At 52.2% G+C, this 18,648-nt stretch overlaps 7 protein-coding genes across 7 annotated transcripts; 5 read left to right on the forward strand and 2 right to left on the reverse strand.

Annotated features, from left to right (window-relative positions):
• Positions 1 to 1,323: 1,323 nt before the first annotated feature.
• Positions 1,324 to 3,815, forward strand: BDW47DRAFT_47237 (putative Rho GTPase activator (Bem2)). Its single transcript, XM_024819109.1, has 4 exons — positions 1,324 to 2,074; positions 2,138 to 2,810; positions 2,862 to 2,956; positions 3,015 to 3,815. Exons 1-4 carry the CDS (start codon positions 1,546 to 1,548, stop codon positions 3,683 to 3,685), a joined length of 1,968 nt encoding a protein of 655 aa, XP_024670643.1. The 5' UTR covers positions 1,324 to 1,545; the 3' UTR covers positions 3,686 to 3,815.
• Positions 3,816 to 4,574: 759 nt separating this feature from the next.
• On the reverse strand, positions 4,575 to 5,661 carry BDW47DRAFT_108188 (ribosome biogenesis protein RRS1). Its single transcript, XM_024813176.1, has 2 exons — positions 5,514 to 5,661; positions 4,575 to 5,405 (listed from the first exon to the last, which is right to left on the reverse strand). The coding sequence occupies exons 1-2, from the start codon at positions 5,561 to 5,563 to the stop codon at positions 4,811 to 4,813; spliced, it is 645 nt and encodes a 214-aa protein (XP_024670644.1). The 5' UTR covers positions 5,564 to 5,661; the 3' UTR covers positions 4,575 to 4,810.
• A 196-nt stretch (positions 5,662 to 5,857) lies between these two features.
• On the forward strand, positions 5,858 to 7,785 carry BDW47DRAFT_108189 (mitochondrial 37S ribosomal protein mS29). The gene is made up of 2 exons (XM_024813177.1): positions 5,858 to 6,608; positions 6,662 to 7,785. Exons 1-2 carry the CDS (start codon positions 5,963 to 5,965, stop codon positions 7,534 to 7,536), a joined length of 1,521 nt encoding a protein of 506 aa, XP_024670645.1. The 5' UTR covers positions 5,858 to 5,962; the 3' UTR covers positions 7,537 to 7,785.
• Positions 7,786 to 8,175: 390 nt separating this feature from the next.
• Positions 8,176 to 9,568, reverse strand: BDW47DRAFT_108190 (NAD(P)/FAD-dependent oxidoreductase). Its single transcript, XM_024813178.1, has one exon. The coding sequence runs from the start codon at positions 9,472 to 9,474 to the stop codon at positions 8,236 to 8,238; it is 1,239 nt and encodes a 412-aa protein (XP_024670646.1). The 5' UTR covers positions 9,475 to 9,568; the 3' UTR covers positions 8,176 to 8,235.
• Positions 9,569 to 9,814: 246 nt separating this feature from the next.
• On the forward strand, positions 9,815 to 11,804 carry BDW47DRAFT_132646 (putative C6 transcription factor; the record flags this gene model as incomplete). Its single annotated transcript, XM_024817623.1, has 3 exons — positions 9,815 to 10,750; positions 10,834 to 11,123; positions 11,180 to 11,804. The coding sequence occupies 3 exons, from the start codon at positions 9,815 to 9,817 to the stop codon at positions 11,802 to 11,804; spliced, it is 1,851 nt and encodes a 616-aa protein (XP_024670647.1).
• A 1,560-nt stretch (positions 11,805 to 13,364) lies between these two features.
• On the forward strand, positions 13,365 to 14,170 carry BDW47DRAFT_127010 (acetylxylan esterase precursor; the record flags this gene model as incomplete). Its single annotated transcript, XM_024816658.1, has 3 exons — positions 13,365 to 13,703; positions 13,761 to 13,940; positions 13,997 to 14,170. The coding sequence occupies 3 exons, from the start codon at positions 13,365 to 13,367 to the stop codon at positions 14,168 to 14,170; spliced, it is 693 nt and encodes a 230-aa protein (XP_024670648.1).
• Positions 14,171 to 15,827: 1,657 nt separating this feature from the next.
• On the forward strand, positions 15,828 to 18,279 carry BDW47DRAFT_132650 (multicopper oxidase-domain-containing protein; the record flags this gene model as incomplete). Its single annotated transcript, XM_024817624.1, has 8 exons — positions 15,828 to 16,163; positions 16,220 to 16,319; positions 16,372 to 16,395; positions 16,446 to 16,829; positions 16,890 to 16,942; positions 17,008 to 17,152; positions 17,206 to 17,786; positions 17,860 to 18,279. 8 exons carry the CDS (start codon positions 15,828 to 15,830, stop codon positions 18,277 to 18,279), a joined length of 2,043 nt encoding a protein of 680 aa, XP_024670649.1.
• Between the last annotated feature and the right edge of the window lie 369 nt (positions 18,280 to 18,648).

Consider the following 18,648-nt stretch of genomic DNA (forward strand, 5'->3'; position numbering starts at 1 on the left):
GAAGCGGTCACATCATTACCCCTCTGGGACAACAGGTGGGCAACTGATTTACAGCTGATCCTTCTGAGGCCGTCAGTCTTCGCGCTAACAGATAGACTTCTCTTTCTGACCCTTTTGGAGTCTTGCACAACGCCATTCTCCACTATCGCCATCTCTCCCCTCTCCCCTCTCCCTCCCCCCCACCACCGCCATCTCCGGCCCACCCCATCCATCCCCCTTAAAGACGGAGTCTGACAACTCCCGCGCTTGCATAATCGCTGTCAAGGAATGTGGTCGTTCTTGATCTTCTCGAGTCTGAGCACTGTTGGAACCGTGCGGTTATCGCTCTCGTGTCTCTCTACACTACTCCTCTTTGGGGAATCCTGATCTTTCATCATTGTGTTTGGTTGGACTCTTGCTTACATTGTAATTTTGATTTCCGCCTTTTGGCCCCGGTGTTTGTCATTTTTCCCTCGTTGCTTGATAGGAATTTATTTTTACTTTCCTTGTTTTTTGATTCTATTTTCTATTTGATTTATCTTATTCTATCTTATTTTTTTTTTGTCTTCCCAATTTTCGACATTTGATTTCTTTTTTCTTATGATTTTTCCTTGTGGTCTTCAATCTTATTGTTCGATTCTGCCAACAAACTCTCTCCTCCCTGCTTTGCCTCGCCGCGCACAACCTCCCCAATTTACCGGCCACCCTCTTGCAGCTCCCCGACACCTTGAGCCACTCGTCGATTGTCCAGCCGCGATCGAGCCATCGAGCGACTTCGTCAGATTCCATTGTTCCCCCGAATCCCCGAGCCCGGTAGAAAAAAGCGGAGTTGATTTGGATCTAACATGAGGAGGGGTTGCGCTCTCTGGTATGTGATAGATGGCCTCCTGGACGGTTGGCTTCTCATGACCCCCCTCAACCCCCTCAAGGTGTTGGAAGAAATAAGAACTCATTCCAGCCGGAATGGTGGCTTATTCCTTGGATGTGTATCGAAAGAGCGCGATGTGGTGATGCCGATGTCGCGTGGATCCCTGCACTTTTCTTACCTCTCCCCATCATACAAAACACATTGCACTTTCAGGGACTGTGTCGTCAGGATTGTCTCCACTGAGTCTCACTAATCCCTGCTTCTCTTCATAGATTTGACCACCCCGAAGTTTCATCTCTTGAGACGACACATTGCTTTCGTGAAGAACCGCCGACGACACCGACTTTTGGCAAGATTGGACGAGGCTGGCTCCACTCCAATCATCACGGCAACCACGACTCTTGATAAATCCTACGGTTGAGATACCCCTGAGGGACAAGGAGTGGGATATTTTCGTGTCGAAGTCCGGTGAACTTTCAGTGCAGATTCTAGAACCCAAGTCGGTCCATCTGAGCTCTCGCCTGACCGATAGGCGCAATCCTGGGTGTCGCTAACCCGGAATCTCCATTCTTAGACTCTGTTGGTTCGTTAGAAACGTGAAAGAGCCAGCAAGCTATCGACGGCATCACCTTTGCCCGGGATCATCTCCTCAAATATTCCCGCGTGGTCCGTCCTTTGACCCACGATAGACGCCTAAAATGCCATCGAGACAGTCCACTGTTCCCAATTTAGATCTTAGCTCTGCCACGCTCCAGACGAACGTGAAGATCGCTTCTCCACTAACGCCCGGTGCCCAAAGCTCCGATGGGCCGAGTCCCCTGACGCCCCGTTCCCCTAAATCCTCCTCTAGCTCGCCATTTTTCAAGGGGGCCACCATCCGTCCCGTCACCCAGGACTCCAACAACAGCAAGTCCAATAGCCCAACCTTCCCGACCTCTCCTGGCCTCGCGCCCCAGCCATCTACCCCGGGCCTCACTGCTATCCCCCCGTACCCTCCCTCGCCCCGAGAGACCCCCAAACATACCCGTGACACCTCCCGCTCCTTTTTTGCCAACCTCAAGGCGCCCAAGTCGTCGCACAAGTCCCAGAGATCAGACGGGTCGGGGAACTCAGAGAAACCCAAGAGCAGTGGCGGTTCGTCAGATCGCAAGGGCCAGGTTTCCGCCAAGTCGTACGAATCCACGCCGGACCTCCTCAGTGCTCTGGAACGGTCCCGGAAAGAGAACCGTAAGTGCTATCCGACCCCTGGATAGGAAAGGACGTTCCAACTGATGACATCTGTCTCTGTAGACGGCGACAGCGCGCGAGACAAGCAACCCTACCCGTCGGAGATCAGGAAAGTCGGCACAGAGTCGGAAGCCGGTGGCCTGAACAAGAAGAATAAACCCCGCTTTGCCAACCTCCTGTCCCGTTCTCGCTCCATTCGGTTAGACGACTCCTCGTCCAGCAGGATCCCCGCACGACGTCCATCGACCAGCCTGATGAAGCTCGAAGAGCACTCCAAGCAGGAGGGCCCGGAGCCCCTGAGGCTCACCGCGTCCCGTGGAGATCGCGGCACCACCCCAGTACAGGCCAGCCCTGCCGCTCGCAGTTACCCCGTCGATCGTCCAGTGGACCTCAATGGCAATGCACGGAGGGAAAAGCCACCAGGAGGCTCGATGGCCCCCTCCGGGTCACTCAGTCAGGTTTCAGGGGCTTCAGCGGCATTGTTCAACAATATCAAACAGTCGTCCAACGGCGCTGCCAACAAGCTTGGCAAGGCTAGCAAAGGGTTTTTGGGCAAGATTACCCGGAGTGGGAGCACGAATGAGCGGGAACTCATCAATGACGACGCCTATACCTGCACCGTGATCAACCTGCCGCTCATCGAACAAGCGCGGAAAACGCGGATCGCCAAACGACTGGAAGATTGTCGTGATAAGACGGAGTTTTGGATGCCGGCGTTGCCGTATCGCTGCGTAGAGTATGGAATCCTCTTCCGGGCCGTTCGGTCGATTTGCTAATCATGTCTCAGTTATCTCAACTTCAAGGGCTGTGAAGAAGAAGGCCTCTATCGCGTTCCGGGCAGCGGGAAGGAGGTCAAACACTGGCAACGGCGTTTCGATACAGGTACGTCTTTGTCCCAAATGGCCCCGCCCCCTGTGCGATGTATCTGACTTCTTTGTAGAGCTTGACATCTGCCTCTTTGACGTGCCCAATCTCTATGACATCAACACCATTGGCTCGATGTTCAAGGCATGGCTCCGTGAGCTGCCTGACGAACTGTTTCCGAAAGAAACACAAGCCATGATCGCGGAGAAGTGCGAGGGCGCCACCACTGCCCCGCAGCTGTTGAAAGACGAGCTCTCCAGATTACCCCCCTATAACTACTATCTCCTTTTCGCCATAACCTGCCATCTCAACCTCCTCCATTCGTACGTCGACCAGAACAAGATGGACTACCGCAATCTGTGCATCTGTTTCCAGCCTTGCATGAAGATCGACGCCTTTTGCTTCTACTTCCTTGTCTGTGACTGGAAGAATTGCTGGCAAGGGTGTTGGACCGAAAAGGAGTTCCTGGAAGTCGAGAACGTGATGGACGAGAAAGAAAGAGCCGCCAGGGAGGACGCCCAATTCGACTGCTCGCACGCGGACGACAGGGCTGTCTCTTCCGGCAGTAGTCAAAACGCTACCGAAGAGGAGGAGCCGATCCGCCCTGTCACTGCTCGGCCAGCAACCGCTCGTCCCGCAACAGCGAAGACCCGCAGACCGAAACCGGAGAAAATCGAGACGTCGCATTCCCGGAGTGTGTCCCAGCTCCCTGAACTTGGGCCCCCACTGTCACCTATCAGGATGTGAAACCTCCACGACAGCGGCGTCCATATTTCTGCCGCGCAACACCCAGTTTGTCTCAACCGCCCCGAAACCAAGGTACCTCTCAGGGGTCCTGTTCGCTTAGGCTGGCCTATCCTGTCTCACCTCGACACGTCGCACTGAGGTTAACGTCTCGGACTGGATCCGCAGAGGAACCTTATCAGCACATAAGGTTTTCAATCCGTTTCAGTTCCCGGAATATACCTTGGCAGATACAGTGTTTTTCAAATCTCAGATAATTGACATGTCACCATCTCGCAACGCTTTGGAAGGTTTTGTGCTTTTCTCACCTCTCTCTCCCATTCCCGCTCTTACAGACCTGTTATCTCAACAGTGCATATTCTTGGCGCCTTGGAGTCGGATGGCGTCATGCAACATTTTTCCTCCTTTTTTGACCATTGCTGTATAAATTGACCCATTGCTTTTCCAAGTCGAGTTAAATGACATTTGCGTCTGGGGTTTTGATTTCAGCATTTGCTTTATTATCGGCCATGACATGTGCCTGTTTCTTGATTCCCTGATTCTGATTCTGATTCCCTGATATCCCCCCCTGGAGCCTTCTCACTCTTTTCTGGCCGTTCTTGCTGTGTCTGGTTCTGGATTTCTGTGCTGTGCTTCTTGATGTACTGCTGTGGGGCACGCCTTTGACATATAATTGTAACATAGATCAATGAGTATGCAACTTATGTTGACCATGTCGTTTATACCCTAGATATGTGTAGGTTGAATACTAGAAGCAAGGTAGAAGATGACTTTTGAATCTTGTTGTAAAGTATACGTATAAGGGCTATCTCCAACCCTAACTAACATATTGTGAAAACTGGACGGAACATGATATAATAGAACGATGTGTATGTAACATGACTTTTTTCAACTCAACAGCAGCAGTCCTTTTCAGACAGACAGACAGACAGACAAGACAGCATCGACATGATTGATTGATTTAAGACCGGCGACTCCAATCCAAACTCCATAAGGGTAAGTAAGCCTAGGTAAGGTAGCGTTCCAAACAAACAAACAAATAACAAGACACATAAAGACCCGGCCAAATCTAGCAAATATCACTTTTCCTTCCCCGTCCCCTTTTCATCTTCTTCTCTATCGATCTACTCAGTTCGTCCTCGTCTTCCGCTCATTACTCCTCATCTTGCGCTCATTCCGACGTATGCGATCCTTACGCTCCGACCGAGACAACCCCCGGATCGAGCTCCCCTTCTCAACAGCATCCTCCTCCTTCTTCCAGTTCTTCTCATCGACCTCAACAAGCCACTGCTCGTCCGCAGACTTGTTCTTCCCCTTGTAACCCCAGCGCGGAACCCACTCGTCCTTCTCCTGGTCGTAGACGAGCTTCTTGCGGCGCTCCGAGTCCGCCATCCCGGCGCCCGGCCGCGTGTTGTATTTGCCGATGCCCTTCTTGCGCGCGAACAGCTCCCACTTGGTGGGCGGCTTGGGCGTCGGCAGGGGCTTGAAGCGTGGGAGGATAGTTGTGGGCGCGGGGAGGGTGAGCAGCACGCCTTGCGGCGTGGAGGTGATTGGGCAGGTGGTTAGGAGCTGGTTGAGGAGGGACTGCGTGCCATCGCGGGCGGTCGCTTTCAGGGTGCTGTCCAGGGATTCGGTGGGGGAGGTCTCGATTGGGTTGGGGTCGTTGGCGACGAGGTGTCGCAGGTCGAAGGTGTAGGGCGTGGGCTTGGAGACAGTTATGGGACTGTTTGGGAGGTTAGCTGGGGTCATTGTATGGGTGCGATGCAGAATTGTATGCTGGGTGGGAATATGTAGCGGGCGCATGTTGGATGATGGATGGATTGTAACGTACAGTCTCTCCGCCTTGCCTTTGGAGGCAGATGCTGCTTCCGCTGCGGACATGTTTTCGAAGGATATATATTGTATCAGACTTCGAAAAGTATTGCAGAGGAGAAAAGAGGATGTGGTTTGAAAGATGTTGAGATAGAGCGAGAACCTGCTAAGAAAATCGAGGCGGAAAAAAAGTAAAAGCGGGTCGATAAATCTCGGGACGCTGCTTTTGCGCGACCCTCACCGCCCTCGTGAAGCAGCGAGCACGCTAGCCCCAAAGGAGTAAGAGAAGTTCTTCCGCTCCGATCCCAAATTGTGCTCCGAATTTCCCAAACCAATTCATCAAGTCTGTCTCTCTGATACTTGATGCTTTGACTGGACATCCCCTCTCCACACATCCCCTCCCTCAATTCCTCAAGGGCCCGTTTGACTGTTAGTCTCTGGCCATTGCGCCAGAGTATTCCAGCCACAATGGTTTCTTCTTTCTGTTGGAGCTGCCTGACGCGGCTTCCGACGCCGCGTCCTCTGCTCTCGGCCCCGGCTACTATCCCCAGGGCAGCTACAGCAGCCGCCTCGTTCCACACCTCCACGGCGCGCGCCTTTCCCATGCCGACGAAGAAGAGTCGCAGCCTGGACAGCGGCCCCAAGTACCGTCAGGCCAAGTCCGCCAGGATGAAGAAGAAGAAGCCCACCGATAAGCCCCGTCCGCCTCCGATTGGAGAACGCAAGGCCCTGCGCAAGCGCATTGTTCTCAGCAACCCGAACGCCCTTGAGGTCGAAGGCATGCAGGATTTCGATGCGGACACGATGGTCGACTCGCATCTGCATGGTAATGTGCTCGGTCTGCCGGTGACTATGCTTGATCAATTGAGGGCTGTGCAGGCTTTCAAGCCGAAGCAGGGCTGGTCCATCTTCCGCCGTCCGGGTACGGTTGTTAGACGCGAGACTTTGGAGATGGGTAGGCTGTTTGATAGGATGTCAGGTGATGGTGCCGATAAGGGGAAGGTTGTGAAGAAGATTCTCACTGGCCCGAAGGGTTCGGGTAAGACGGTCCATATGCTGCAGGCTATGGCTATGGCTTTCACTAAGAAATGGGTTGTTTTCTCTGTCCCTGATGGTACGTATATGGAAGATATTTAGAATGTGTCTCTAGCACTAACAATAATACAGCGCAGGAACTTACCTTGGCGCACACCGGCTATGCCCCGCTCTCCGATGAACAGCCCGATCTCTATGTCCAGAAAGATTCCACGGCCGCCCTTCTTTCTCGCACCGCGATTGCCAACCAGGCTGTCTTGAAGGATCTCCATGTCTCCCAAAACCACCCTGCCCTCAAGACGCCCGTCAAGGAGGGAACGACGCTGGAGGATCTCACCAAAATCGGTATCCGGGACCCCGCCCTGGCCTGGCCCGTCTTCCAGGCGCTGTGGACCGAACTGAGCGCTACCTCTCCTGCCGCCGGGTTCGAGAAGAGCTTCAAGCCTCGTCCGCCCATGCTCGTGACCGTCGACGGCCTTGCCCACTGGATGAAGAACTCCGAATACCTCAACATGGAGTCCAAGCCCATCCACGCCCACGACCTCGTCTTCGTCCGCCACTTCCTCTCCCTGCTGAAGTCGGGCTCCCAAACCCCCACCCTTCCCAACGGAGGCCTCCTGCTTTACTCCACCTCGGCCTCGAACAAGCCCAGCCTCCCCACCTTCGAGGTTGCTCTCAAGCAACTGGAAGCCCGCCAGGCTGGCGTCAACCCTTCCTCCGCGGAATTCCCCCAGCCCAAGGCCTACAGCAACCCCGACCCGCGCGTTCTCGACATCGCCAACGTGTCGAAGCCCGCATCCGCCAAGGAAGGCCCCGTGGAAGTGCAAACCCTAGGCGGCCTCTCCCGCGAGGAAGCCCGCGGCTTCCTGGAATACTTTGCTCGCAGCGGACTCCTTCGGGAAAGGATCAGCGACGAGATGGTCTCCGAGAAGTGGACTCTCGCTGGTAACGGCGTGATTGGCGAGCTTGAGAAGCTGGGGAAGCGGCTTCGCGTTGCTGCTCAATAGTGACCGATGCGTTATACTGAGAGGTTCTCGCTGCATGCTTGAGCTATCGGCATTTCCGCGTGCTTCGCTGTATCCTTCTATCTTTCCTCTGTTGTTACCTTTTCCTTTTTCTTCCCTTTTCATGTTCTTGAGCATCGCCCCAAGACCTGTCTAAAGATCTATTTTTTTGTACTCTATCTGTTGTTTTTGGGCTTCGCGTGTCTGTATGTATGCATATAATGGAATTTATAAGACATGTCTCTGGTATCATATTATATTGCATCGTGTTACTAGTTGATGAGTCGATTGGCTGAGAATCTGCAAGCTGGTTCCGACAGCTCACCAGTCACTTGAAGAGCTGCCAGTTGCTGGGTAGGTAGTCTGTTAAGCCGTGCTCTTGGTCACGAGCTTCTTTGATTGAGTCAGTATGGGATGTATACCTCTTTTAACATTAACAAACAATTTACAGGTATATGCTGAAACTGGGTTTTATGCTCCTTAGAAAGCTTATATATATAAACTTAGTGGATATAACGAGATAATTAGTAAATAATGAAACCAATATATTAAAGATAAACCGATCTCAATATAGTTCTAAATAAGAATGATACTAAAGCAGTCCCACAGAATAGCAGAAAGATATATATCACATCACGTTAAAAAGCATCCCGCGCACATTCCCATGATGAAGATGGGCGATGAGAACCATCCTCAAAATCACTAACCCACCACCCGAATCAACTGCTCAAACAACCGATCAGAATCAGGCTGCACCGGCCCAGCCAACGCCAGCGCATCCTCAAGACCAGCAGGCGGATAAATCAACTCCTGATTGATACGCATCTTAACACGCTTCGCCAAATCACCAGAAACTTTCACCCTCTTCTCATCCCAGCCGCCCGCCACGACCGCCCCCCACGGCCCCAGATCCAGACAACAGTTATACGCTGGCTGCGAGTATTCCACAAGCGGTTGGCCCAGGAGCTCCGCGGCCGCGTTGTAGCCGGATACCCGGCCGAGCAGCAGCGCGTGCTGGCACGACATCAGCGCGTAATTACGTTTGCCGTCTGCGAGAGCGGCCGCAGCGTCTCCTGAGGCGAAGACGCCCTTCGCGGAGGGGACCCGTAGATACGGGTCGACGTGCAGACGGGAGAAGCGATCTCGAGGGCCCGGGATCTGCTGCGTTAGTGGGGTGGCCTTGACGCCGGCGGTCCAGATGGCGGTGTTGGTTTGGATGCGTTCGCCTGATGAGAGCGTGACGCCTGAGGGGTCGACGGCAGCGATGCCTGAGCCTAGTTTGGTTTCGACGCCGAGGGCGTCCAGGGCGGCGGTTATGGTGGGGCGGGGGCCGGCGCCCAGGGTGGCACCTAGCTCCGGTGCGTTGTCGACGAGAATGATGCGGGGGTTGGCGAGGTGTTGGAGGCGCTTGGGGAGTTCCGCGGCCAGCTCGATCCCCGTGAATCCGGCGCCGCATACGACGACGGTGTCGCGGCTGGGGCTGGCGGGCCGGGACGCCAGGCCTTCGAGGTGGGCTTCTAGTTTGATGGCGGAGGCTAGCGAGTCAATATCGAAGGCGTGTTGCTGTAGGCCGGGGACGCTGTCGGGCCGGATGACGGAGCTACCTGCGGCTAGGATCACGCGGTTGTAGGTGATGGTGATGCTCGATGCGGTGCCGGATGTCGGCCGCACAGCGATGGTCTGCGCATCGGGATGGATGGCCTGGACGGTGCCGGGAATGAACTTGATGTCTGCAGCTTGGAAGAGAGCGTCAAGGCTGTGGACTAAGCTGGAGGCGTTGGACTCGTACAGGCGTGGACGCATGACCAGCACGGGCTCCGGGGCAACAACTAGGATCTCGAACTCGCTGGCCTTATTGGCCTGGTCGATCAAAGATCGCGCGGAGAGGGCACTCCAGACACCGGCAAATCCGGTGCCAATGATGACGATCTTGTTGGCCATTTGTGGTGAAGGCTTGCACTAGGTTTTAGGGTTGTGGTGGTGACACGGTAGAAGCTGAACTGCTGGGAGTGAGAGAGGGTGATGCAGGGCTGTAGAACTAGAATCAGTATTGTGGTGCCACTTTATATACTTTGATGTTACCATCCTTCGGAGTTTCTCGACGGTTTCCCGTGTCGGGCGGCGATGGGGATTCCCGAGCATCAAGGGATGCCGTGAGACTATCTAGGGCTTTGCGGATACCCGGATACCCGGATAGTCGGGGAATGTCAGCGGTCTCGGGTACCCGCACCCATGAACGGGCTTCCATCATGACATCAACATCCCACCTTCATGCATCCTCATGACTCCCACGAATACATCGCCAGAGCGAAAGGGCAGGGCGGTGCGCTCGTCTCTGGCATGTCTGCCCTGCCGCTCGCGTCACCTGAAGTGTGATGGGAAGCGACCGTGTTGCAGCCGATGTGCTGAGACCGCGCGAGACTGCGATTATGCGAGATCGCGCCGCGGCGGGCTGAACCGCGCAGCGCTCGCGGAGAGGCGCAAACGCCCTGCTGGGGTAGCTGGAGACTCGAATTCCCAGTCGTCGTCGAGGATTCGGCAGGGTGAGGGCTCGACGTCGCGGTCGAGGGAGGCGGACTCTCCCGGCGGTGGCGGTCTACTTTATGCCATCAGTACGGGGGACGATGCCGCTGATTTTGCGTCGCCCGCGGCAACTCGAGTGCATACGGATGCCATGGGGAGTGATACGTTGGTCGACGCATATTACGCGCAATTCCACCGATTCCATCCGTTCATCCTCCCCCAGAAACAGCTCACGCGGCTCTATCGCGACCCGAGCACACAGTCTAGACTCCGGCCACTGCTTGCCATCTTACGGCTTATTGGATGTATCATGAGCTCGCGGAGATGGTCGGCTTCATGGAAAGATCACGTTGAGGCCTGTTTCGCAGAAGCACCGCCTACGGACCCGATGATGGTTCAATGTCGCCTGTTGTATTCCATGGTGCTGTTCTGGTACGGCTATGAAGCCGATGCCAAGCGGGAAATGGACATGGTGGTCCGACTCGCGACTGACCTCCGGGTGTATCTCCGGGAATTTGCGGTGCTGCACGGGGGCGAGGATGCTGTTCTCCGGGAAAGCTGGAGAAGGACATGGTGGATGGTGTATATCATCGATGCTTATTATGCAGGGACTCTGGGGACTAACAAGTCCGATTTGTGGGATATTGACATTACTGCTGAATTACCGTGTGAAGAGCACGAGTTTGAGTCGGGGGTGAGTACTGTGAAGACAGACATTGCTACCACCTCTTTGTCATCACATTGGTTCCACTGATCAGACGGCTTACTTGGTCACAGGAGATCCCCAAGCCCAAATCTCTAAGTGAGTTCGAGTCTCGCGAATTCGCCTTGGACAGTACCTCATTCTCCTCGTTTGCCTACCTGATTGGCGCCGTACGATGCATGGCCCTGGCAATGTCCACAGCCCCGAAGAGCGCCGGCAAGCAAGACCCAACCCATATCCTGCAGGCTGCCGACTCCTTCCTTGACGGATGGCGGCTGCTGTTACCGAAGAATCGCAAGGAGATCATATCGAAGTCAGGAGAAATCGACGAATTGATGTTTCAGGCACACAGCCTCATAAACATGTAGGCAACCCCTGCGCCATGATATGGGTCCTCTTTAACCTGCAATCTCGCATCAGAGCAACAATCGCCATCCACCGGCCCTTTTCCGACCTCAAGTTCAACCCCGTGGAGGATGTCTCCAGCTGTGCCCGGGAGCCCCCAGCAGACACCCCTGTATCAGATTCTGCGAATATACACACTGTACGCGTGCTTCGATCTGTCGAGGCCCAGGTTCGCCTGCTAGCCTTACCGACGCGCCGGTTCCACCATACCCCGTTCGTAACATGCATGATCAGCGGCGGAACATTGGCCCTGCTATCGGCATGCAGAGTCCTGCTCCAGGGAAAGGACCTGGCGATTGCAAGGGGCCAAATTCGCATGACTATCGGGTGTCTTTTGGCGATCGGCGAGGTGTGGCCGCGGGCCGCTAGGAATGTGCGCGAGATCCAGATCATTGCGCGCCGTGTGCTCGGCCTTGAGACCGGGACGGCGAGCAAGAGTGAGACATCCAGATCTAGCGACTTGCCAAGTCTGTCGGATGGCGAAGAACAGGGAGGTACTGCCCCGGATGTCGACGCTCCCGTCAATGATACTGAGATCTTCCCTTCGCTTGAATCAATTGACAGCCTCGGGGGGTGGTGCAATCTGAGCGACCTGGATCTGGACCCTTCGTGGGGATTGAATAACGTTGCGGGATTTTGAGTCTTCCAGCTTGATTAAAAAAGGTATACTTTTCGTCTCTAGTCATAACAAAGTTTCTGGGTTTTTGTGCAAACCACTAGACCTGTATAAACACGGTCAAGCAGACCTGTTCTAACCACAGCTTCCCGTCCGCTCAGTCATACTTACGCCATTATCATAAACGCGGTCAAACAATATCTGAGCCCTTCAGCCCTTGCTGCTTTGGAAATGATAGATGTTAAACTAGAGGGTGAGTGTGGATGAGGAGCGAGTGAGTGAGGGAGGATAAGTGAGTAGGTGAGTTAAGATTAAGAGTCCTTTTTGTGGATATCAATACTCCAGGGCTCATTTACCTCCTGACTGTTATTATGTACTTCATCCAATCTGTCTTAAACCCCAAGTCCTTGAGTTTGTCCAAAATAGGACAGCCTTGCTCACCAAGTGGTTCAAGCCTTAAACTTTGACTAAAGAGAAAAAGGGATAAATTAAAGTGCTTAGTAAATTTGAGGAAGAATAAGGCTTTGTTTTAGAATACCAGGAAGAGTAAGTAAGCAAGCTAAATTAAGAATATCAAAAGAAATAAGCTATAACAAGCCTTCGAAACACAATTAGACAGGGCATGGTCAGTCGGCGCAAGAGATTGACGGCAAGGATAGGTGGAGAAGCCAGGATATTATTATTACCACCAGGGGCGAGACAAACAGGCGAAAAATGCAGGAAAAAGCAGCACGTAAACAAAAATCTACGGCCCGGAAAAATCAATATCAGCCTGTAAGGACCTGATGTACTATGCAAAGGCTATACGAGCCTGCGTAAATCACAGTTTCCCATATGCATGGTAAGCAGTAAGGTATGCAGGTGACTATCTGGAACACACCTACATGGCTGGTTTTTTCTGCTGCTGCGGCCCTATGTACGGTAGTCAACGGTACATAATAGCGAACACATCACAAGATCCAATCACTGGAGAATAATATACAATGTAACCACTAGAGGTGGGTAGATGGGGTAGTTTTAGCCATGTGATAGGCCTGCAGTTATTGTTAATGGAAATTTAGGTCAATGTGAAAGATATTTTCAAGCCGGCGCCGCGATTTGAGACAGCAGCTATTTGGACAAAGTCAGCAATAGGATGGTCAAGGGGAGAAGTGCTTAGCATGCTTATAGGGATGTTGTTATTGCAGGCATGTAGCACATATTTAGAATGAAGATCTGTGAATGCCTCATAGATATCTGGATTGTCCACACTACATGGTCATGTTCTTCCTGCTTCCTGAGGCTCGGGCTCTGCTTGGGCATACCGAGCACAGTTGAAGCATGTTCATTGCGTTGCATTGTCGTGGTGACCCTTGCATAAATAATCTAACATACCTGTAAACAACATTCAATTGCGATAGTGCCGCATGCTTGCAGCCCCAGCAATTGTCTCAGTACCATGAGACATCCGGTGTACTCAAGCCAATGCTTCTAGCATGTATAAGGTAAACATCCCCCGTGTTGAGTACAACCCTTAACTCCCACACTTTAAAGGTATTCGGAATACATCTCTCCCACATACAATCTTTCCGTTCATATTTCACCATGCTCTCTAAATTGGCGGTTAGTTTGCTGGTCACTAGCACTATTGCTGCTTCTGCCGAGACTGCAACGCCCCGGCCGGAGTGTCCCAACATTCATGTCTTCGGGGCGCGCCACACGACTGCAACAGATGACTATGGCCTCGCAAAGGAGCTTGTGAACGCGATTGTTGAGACCCATCCTGGAGCAACAGCCGAACGCATTGATTACCCTGCCCAGGGAGGCTCTACTGATATATTCGCTTGGTCTGCTCAGACAGGGGTCCGAGCCGTCACTCATCAAGTTACTTCATTTGTGAATAGGTGCCCTGACACTCAGATTGTCTTGGTTGGGTATTCTCAGGTAGGTATACTAATCCCTTAGCTTTCGGCGAATATCTCATCTCTAACACTGTCCTAGGGCGCTGAGATTATAGATGATGCCATGTGTGGTGGCCCTGATCCCACCGTGAATATCAGCAGCACCGAACCCCCCTTGTCTAGTGAGATTGGGTCGCATGTCAAGGCAATAGTTTGGATGGGTAACCCCCGTCATACCATTGGTGCGCCTTTCAACCTAGGAACAGCCAGCGCATCGGGGGTAAGTTGGACTTTGAGTATAGCAAGCAGCCTGCAATAGTACTAACATCGGAATAGACCCGTCCGCGATCTGAAAACCTGTCCTGTCTCCCGTATACCGATATAATCCAGTCTTACTGTGACCAGGGAGACAGAGTCTGTACTGACGGCGACTCCTGGGAGGTGCATGGGAGCTATGCTGCGAAATACACTTACAATGCCCTTGAGTTTGTTAATGAGCGGCTTTATTAAATGGTGGCTTTGACATGGGAGGGCTGGGAGAAGGTCTTGGGCAGACGACGGCGCGAAGCTTGATTTGATCACAGAAAGTATCACGTAGGAAATACTTGCATGGCAGCTCAGTTCTAGTCTCTATCCAGCTCTTATTTCTGAGGAGTAGGGTTGACAAACTTGATCAGTGTCCAACATATTGTTAGAAATCGTTGATTGTTAGCCTTGATGGGGGTTTAAGGCTCATGTCAAATACGTCAACGCCATTAGTATAGACCTGCATAAACAAACTATTCTAGCCATGCAAACCTGTAATTATATAATCCTGTATAGTCGACGATTTAGGATATACAAAATTAGCGCAATCGACAAGGATTATACCAGTATACAAGTCTACGTAGAGATATAAGATAACATGCCAGGAACATAATAAAGAAAAGAATATAAGGTCACTCATTGCTGTATGGCCACTGTATACAACGTGGGTTTTGGCGGAGAAGGGTGTCGTAGAGACGGCAATCTGGCCTCGTCGTTGGGTTTATGCTTCCCCATGACCACGTTGCCTTCAAATGACCTTTGAAGTCTGTGGCAGGCTCGTGCCTCCATGAATGCCTTACTTGCCGATTTATACCCATCTTCAAAGATATATCTCCCTCGGGCATTGCCCTTGATACTATAAAGTGGGCACATGCAACTCTGGATGTGTTACCCACATGATTACGCCTCGCACCATATTGGAATGCGGCTAAAGAACTCCTCGCATCTGCTTCTACCGAATCACCATGCTATATCAAGTTCTCCCCATCACCTTTATTCTGACTTCAACGGTCTTGCTGACTAAAACCCCAAGGTTGGGTTCTTGACGGGTACTGGTACCATGTGCTTGAGCGGGCTTTGGCGACGTATCCACAACGTCTCAACGATGTCCCAGCTGTGATCTGACGAGAGTTACATACCGTTGGCACACCAGGTGGTGACCTTATCGTACTGCCGAGTGGAGAGGCAAACTGATGTAGCTACGGCTCCATTAGCTGGCTCAAGGTTGATAGGACTCCTTGCGAGACGAACTTGCTTCGTAGTACGCGAATATCCCATCTCCATCAACATAAGGGCTACTCCGTGTGGCACGCACCGCAAACGAACAAACATGTTACACCACATGCTAAGAACATTGCGTTATGACATATGCGACTCCACTATATGTAAATCTCGACATGATCCACCATTTCCAATGGTGATATAACATGGGGTTCGTAGTTATCAGGTATCTTCTAGAAGTGCCCAGCAAGCATGGCGAACAGAACTGACCGTCCGCAGCGATGCCACTGCTGAGAGCGATCGTGTTTGGATCTAGAAACTTGGTGGGGAGACGAGGCAGCCTTTCAGCCTTACTGCAACGAAACAACTCGTTCCGCAGCTTTCCGAGATATCGAAAGAGATAGGTTTGTAAGGGTTTCCTCTAGGTCTTGTCATAGCCAGATATCTGGAGAGGTACGGGTTGTATTTCCTTCTGCATAAAGGACGATATTTCAAAGTGTACTTGTCATTTGTCTATGTCATTCGTCTATGTCATGGTCCCATTTTCTGTTACCCCATCATCATATAACTCCCTGCACTACTCCGGCGGAGCATCAGAACACTAGTCTAAACACCCATTTTCCAAGAGAAGGCTTTCACGATGCTTCTATCGGGGTATTTCATTACAATCATAAATTACTTAGGCCTACAATCCCCTCTGGGCCCCCAGCTAGATGTACCGGCACCGATTGAAGGCCATGTGAAGCCTCACCCCGAGCAGTTTGAACCTTGGGTACCACCCGGCGCTATGCCGGACCCCGGGGATCCAAATAGTGTGCCTATCAAGTGCGATTACACGGCAATGGTGGCAGATGGGTATCTCCCCTCGCGCCCAGACGGGAATAGTGAATGGATCCCGCACAAAGATGACCCAAACCTTCATTACAACATCACCACCGATTATGATGCTCGCACTCCCATTGGCACGACAAGAGAAGTGAGTCCTCACAACCTTTTTTCTTCAAATCCCTTGATGACTGACAGCTGATCTAGTATAACATCACTGTCACTGAAAGTGATGTCCAGGTATGGGATGGGAGAGAAATTCGCAGCAGGCCACTTGCCGATGGAAGATATCCAGGCCCGTGGATTCGTAAGTTTCCGCAATCAGCTTGCGATATGAGGATCTAACAAACTCGCATTAGAGGCTTGCTGGGGGGACACAGTCAGTAAGTATCTCCCACCCTTCCGAAGTTGAATGGTCGGCTGAGAAAGGAAGAAATCACTGTCCACAACAACTTGACGGAGGTCAAAAATGGGACTGCAATCCATTTTCATGGGCTTAGATTGTTGAACAGCAACCTTGTTGACGGGGTACCTGGAGTTACGCAATGTCCCATCGCCCCGGGACAGAATTACACGTACATCTTCAATGCCACTCAGTATGGCACATCGTGGTACCACAGCCACTACAGTCTGCAGTACTCGGATGGCCTTCTCGGCCCGTTGACCATCCACGGACCAACATCCGCGGAGTACGATGAACCACTGTACCCTCTTGTAATGTCTGACCACAACCAACGGACCGCCTTCCAAGAATACTATATGGAGCAGTATGGCCCGCCTTTTCCCAACCAAGAGAGCATTCTCATAAACAATCATGGTAGGTGTATCGAGACAGTCGCAGAAAGACAGTCGATATCAGAATGTTGACGGTTGATAGGGAGTTTTGCTGGACAGTTCCCCCAGAACCAGTACACACAGACTGTGCAGAAAGTAAGTCGATTTAAGTACCCCAGCGCGTCAAGGGGGGGGGAGGGACTTTTCTTACCGTGGCGTAGGGAAAAAAATATTCACTGATGCTTATCAACGCCGCGACGGATACCACTTTTGTGTTCGGCATCGATGGGCATACCGTGACTGTCATCGGTACTGATCTAGTGGCGGTCCAACCGTTCGAGACTAACCATGTCCGCCTTGGAAATGGTGGGTAGACAGTCTGATTCTCAGCATGCCACGCCCGACTAACAATGTACTAGGCCAGCGATATCATGTTATCCTTGAAGCAAAGGAAGATGTCCCAGACGGATCATCCTTCTGGATTCGAACATATCCAGCCGAAGGCTGCAATGGTTTCCGTCCCCGGCCACCAGATGCAAGACAGGGAATTCTCTGGTACTCGTCAGGAAATGAAACCTCGCCGCCTGTACCAGAGACAAGCCCTATGAATTACACCATTGAGTGTAAAGACATGGTGCATTATGAACCCGTGGTCAAACGGACCGTTCCCGCGATCCCTCAGCTCGGTGACGGCAGTGTATATGACATAACCGACACTACTATCAGTGTCTGGCAGTGGAATCTTACGAAGGACACTAACTCTGCTCCCGATGACAAGGTATGGTCCTGGAAAATTCTAAAGGATCATGCCCGGGTAGACTACAAAAAGCCGTCAGTGGATCATGTGGACGAACTCGAACCCGGAACTTGGGACCACACCGCGGTTATAGACTCTAAGCCAATGAAGGACGGCGAGGACGTTTGGAACTACATGTTGATTGTCGGAGGGAGAGCTGAAAAACAGGTCGGTGGAGGCATGCTTGTACCTGCCTATCATCCCGTAAGTTTTTTTGTTCTGTCTTTCATCTTGGGACACGCTGTGATTCGGCTAACCGGCATCTGCCCGTATCCAGATCCATCTGCATGGCCATGACTTCGTCGTCCTCAAGAATTCCTCCGACCCATATCAGGGCTATGGTTCACTCGACGACCTCCAACTCGACAATCCCATGCGGCGCGATACCGTCCTCCTGCCCAACAATGGTTATCTAGTGATTGCCTGGAAGTCCGACAACCCCGGCGTCTGGGCATTGCACTGCCATATCGCTTGGCATGCATCTGCTGGTTTGGCTCTTCAGATCGTGGAAGGGAGAGAGGAGCTCAACAAACAACTCGATCTCGAAAATATTTCCAATCTATCCCCCGACGAGGCCTTCCTGGCGCAGCAATACAAGGATACCTGCAGGAGCTGGAGCATATGGCAGGATAATCGGATCGGAGAATTGAATGACGCGAACTCCACGGAGCGTTTCCAGGACGACTCGGGCATTTGATTTGGCCAGGATTTGTCCCCAGACATGGCATAATGAACCCTGCAAGGAAGATAATCAGTGTCGATAATTCAGTCGACACATGAGCTGGCCTTATTTTCATATTTACATTTGAGATAATTGGATATCCGGGGGTGGGAGGAAGAACCGCACGAAGACCTAGGGTCGCGCACTTTACCTGTTGCTAGCCTGATCCGGCTGCCTACTGTATTGATTCCGGTTGAAACCGCCCTGGAATCGCTCCCATTACTTCCTATACTGAAGGAAAGGTGATATAACTATCAAGCTAGACCCGGAAGAGGTGTATATGCATCGATAATATCTCCGACCTATGCTTGTCGATTGCCGTGGGCGTGGAAAGTATACTCCAGG

This window comes from Aspergillus candidus, assembly GCF_002847045.1.
Source record: "Aspergillus candidus strain CBS 102.13 unplaced genomic scaffold BDW47scaffold_33, whole genome shotgun sequence".
In the NCBI taxonomy this organism is placed as follows: domain Eukaryota; kingdom Fungi; phylum Ascomycota; class Eurotiomycetes; order Eurotiales; family Aspergillaceae; genus Aspergillus; species Aspergillus candidus.